This window comes from Phalaenopsis equestris, unplaced genomic scaffold (assembly GCF_001263595.1).
Source record: "Phalaenopsis equestris unplaced genomic scaffold, ASM126359v1 Scaffold234892, whole genome shotgun sequence".
Taxonomy (NCBI): Eukaryota; Viridiplantae; Streptophyta; class Magnoliopsida; order Asparagales; family Orchidaceae; genus Phalaenopsis; species Phalaenopsis equestris.
Genome location: NW_018252791.1, coordinates 57,749 through 61,406, shown reverse-complemented (window position 1 = coordinate 61,406; position 3,658 = coordinate 57,749). Strand labels below are relative to the sequence as shown.

General features: G+C 37.3%; 1 protein-coding gene across 1 annotated transcript; it reads left to right on the top strand.

Annotated features, from left to right (window-relative positions):
* The first annotated feature begins 957 nt into the window (after nt 1-957).
* LOC110039032 (transcription factor RAX2-like) lies at nt 958-2,151 on the top strand. Its single transcript, XM_020743976.1, has 3 exons — nt 958-1,244; nt 1,355-1,484; nt 1,573-2,151. Exons 1-3 carry the CDS (start codon nt 1,109-1,111, stop codon nt 2,057-2,059), a joined length of 753 nt encoding a protein of 250 aa, XP_020599635.1. The 5' UTR covers nt 958-1,108; the 3' UTR covers nt 2,060-2,151.
* The last annotated feature ends 1,507 nt before the right edge of the window (nt 2,152-3,658 follow it).

Here is a 3,658-nt window from a genome sequence, read left to right as displayed (position 1 = left end):
AACCAACATCAATTTGAAGGGGGATATCAATCAGGAATAAATGAAATCAAACAGAATAAAGAGTTTCCTTCTTCGCAATACTGTAAAGAAGGAAATATTATATTTGCACGGATTCTTTCATTTTAGCTGAATATTTAGATAATGAATATGTATTAATTAAGTTACTTAATTCAGATTATACTGAATAATATGTACCTAAAATAGATTGTACAAACTATTATTTATTGGAATGAAAGCAAAGGAAAAGTCATTCAGTCTATTTGCTCAAAATATTGACAATTTATGGTCAACCAAGCATGGGGATCTCAGGGAACCCAAGAGCATGTAATTTGGCGTTATGTGTTTAAGACTTGCTAATATGGATGGATTAGGCATTGTAAAGACTTGAAAAATGTTTGGAATCTATGCAGATATGATAGGGAGCTTGTGCGAATTTTTGAAGTCATTTAGGGTTGTGATATGGGCCAAGTCAATTCACATAGTTTGGCTGGTTGAACTAGCTTGGAGTTTTTCCTACTTTTATTCTTGGGGAAGGAGCTAGAGTCATTTGAGTTTTGTAGAGGATGAAGATAGATGGTGCAAAATGGCACGTACTATTATGCATGACGCAACACTGCATTTTAATAGCAAGCACTATTTGCATCATATAAAATGACACGTAGAGCATTGCTCCCATGGCACAGACGAAGTTGATCAGACACACACAGACACACACACACACATATATATATATATATATATATATATATATATTTCTTTTCTTTTTCTTTTTAATATTTACATTTGGTTCCACGCCTCAGAACTTTTTCCACACACGCCAAAAACCTTCTTTTGTCGTACGCGGTCAAGCAGTTCGATCAAAAGCATTAGGGATGGAGAGTGTGTTGAGGGTCTTCACCTACGCTCTTTATATGCCGGGCCACCAAAGCAGACGAACAACATTTTTCCTTTTCCCTTTCAAACTCTCCACTCTCTCCGCACACTTCCATCGCTCTCTGTCTCATTAAAATCTCGACTTTGGTTTCTTCCTGCTTCCTCTCCATCATTAATTTTCCATCTCCATCCTTTCGCAGAAGCTCTTTTTTTTTCACTTTCTTTGTTTGTTCTAATGGGAAGAGCTCCTTGCTGCGATAAAGCCAACGTAAAGCGCGGCCCCTGGTCTCCCGAAGAAGATGCCACACTTCGCAGCTACGTCGAGCGCCATGGCACCGGCGGCAACTGGATCTCCTTGCCTCAGAAAGCTGGTCAACTTCCATGCTCTTGCATTTCTTTTTCTTTTTCTCTTACTAATGTCTGAGAATTTCCCCCCTTTCTTTTTTCATTTGCTTATAACGGCTTTTTGATTCGATTTCAGGCCTTAAACGATGCGGCAAAAGCTGCCGCCTTCGCTGGCTCAACTACCTCCGTCCGGATATAAAGCATGGTGGCTTCACCGAGGAAGAGGACAACATTATTTTCTCCCTTTACAAGACCATTGGAAGCCGGTACTTAATTAGCATATTAATCAGTGATCAAAATTCCACCTTTTTCCTTCATTTTCATGCTAATGAAAACCCCCCTTTTTCTTACCAGATGGTCTGTAATAGCCTCCCATCTCCATGGAAGAACCGATAACGACGTGAAGAACTACTGGAACACGAAGCTGATGAAAAAAATAATGGCGGCCGGAGGATCCATTAATACCCCTTTATCAAACATCCAAATTGCAAACAAACTTCACCATCCTTCTCCTTCACCCTCTGTCACATCACCACCAGCTCAAATTCCAGTGATGAAAACTGAAGCGGCCTTTTTCCCTGTAGCAACACTGGAGCCAAGCTTCCCCTATGTCTCCGCCTCCTCTTCATCCATGACAGTAGACGAAGGCTTCAGAAATGGCTACATAAACTGGATCGATGAAGAAATCTGCTTCGAACAAGCCCCCGCCTTCTTCCCCGAGCTCGGTTTCTCTTCCTGGACTGAGCTTCTCGGCGGCTTCATGAACGATGACAGTCGAACAATTTTGTGGCCTAACGCCGACGCAAAACAGCAAGGCGTTTATCAAAGTCTTTACTCATAGTTGGCCTCATACGTTGATCAATTGACGAGCGGTTTGACATTAATTTCTGTTCTATGTGTACGTAGATGGGTAGAGGAACGGAGCTCCAAATGCTCTGCTAGATCTGTTATCTGAGTTTAGATTGCTACTTAATTACTTTCATAATATTCTTCGCATTTTCATCTCTAATACTCTATATAAAAAAATAATTATATCATCAAAACGATTGATATGAGATTATATAAAAACGTTGAAAGATCGATGTATATGCATGTGGAAGTTTCACCGCGTCTCACATGCAATTTTTTTCTGTTTAGTGTTGTTGGTACTTTAAACAAGAGAGGTGCTATATTATGAAATCGGTTAACTTTATACAGATCACGATAAGCTATTTCATAATAAACAATTAGATAATAAAGCTTTTAACTAACTTTCTTTCGATTGATTTTTTCATCCATCACGTAAAACATATTTCAATTTTGAGTAAAATAATTCGTTAATTGGCATGTAGTAGACTGTTTCCGTCGTTCACTGATCTTCGTCTACTGCAGCTGCTCAGAGATCACGAAAGCTGCATGAGGGATTAAAGCAGGTCAATTCTGACTACGGAGGGAGCGAGAGAGAGAGAGAGAGAGAGAGAGAGAGAGAGAGGTTTGGACTGGAACTTTATCTGCAACTTCACTGCAGACATTGCTGCTTTTTCTAAAAGAGAGAAAAATTCAGTGATAGTCATAATATGAGGCAATAACCATCTTCAACTCCTAAAAAAAAACTTCCTATAAAAACACAGTAATTTGGGAGAAGTCTGCCCCCTTTTCCAATGAAAACACAATGTGGAATGTAGTGTTGAATATGTCAGAGAATCAAAAATGCATAAAACATAATCTGCATCATGCCGGTGGCACCCCTTTTAGTTCGAGTAAGCTGAACTGTTTTTTTGGGGGAAAAGCTCACATGAATTCTGGACAAATTTTCACATACAACAATTATTATGTTCTACTTTGTTTGCTTGGATCTATTAATAACGCCCAAATAAAGAAAACAAAGAAAAATAAAAGAATAAATAAAACAATGATTCTGTCAATATTTTAATCAATCCGTTTTAAGTGGGGCCATCATTTTTTTTATGGGATTTATTTGGATAGTATAGCAATACTTCTATATGGTTTTTTTTTTCTCTTTACATTAATCAATATGTTGAGAAGAGTTATTCAAGTCCCACTTTAACAGCTTTACCAAGTTCTCATTTAAATATATATGTTTCTCTTTACCCATCTACGCAATTTGGGCCATGCTATTCCATGAGCATAAGTTATTGCATTAATAAAATTTATAAAATTTCTTATTTTTGTTGAAAACGGAGAGTATGAAGGGGCTGGTTATATAATAAGAGAAGGTTTTAAGCAGCTTTTGTGATCTTTCGCTAAGCAGATGAACAGAATAATTATTGATTAGGAAAAATATGCTTTTCAAAGGCTTCCAAAAAAAATGGAAAAATCCAAAGCTTACTAATCATCAGCTTTAATTTATTAATTAAAACTACAATAGACTATGACTAGTGACAAGTTCTTTGTAAGAAATTGAGGCTATTAATTATTTTAAAGGAAGAAAGAACTTGTC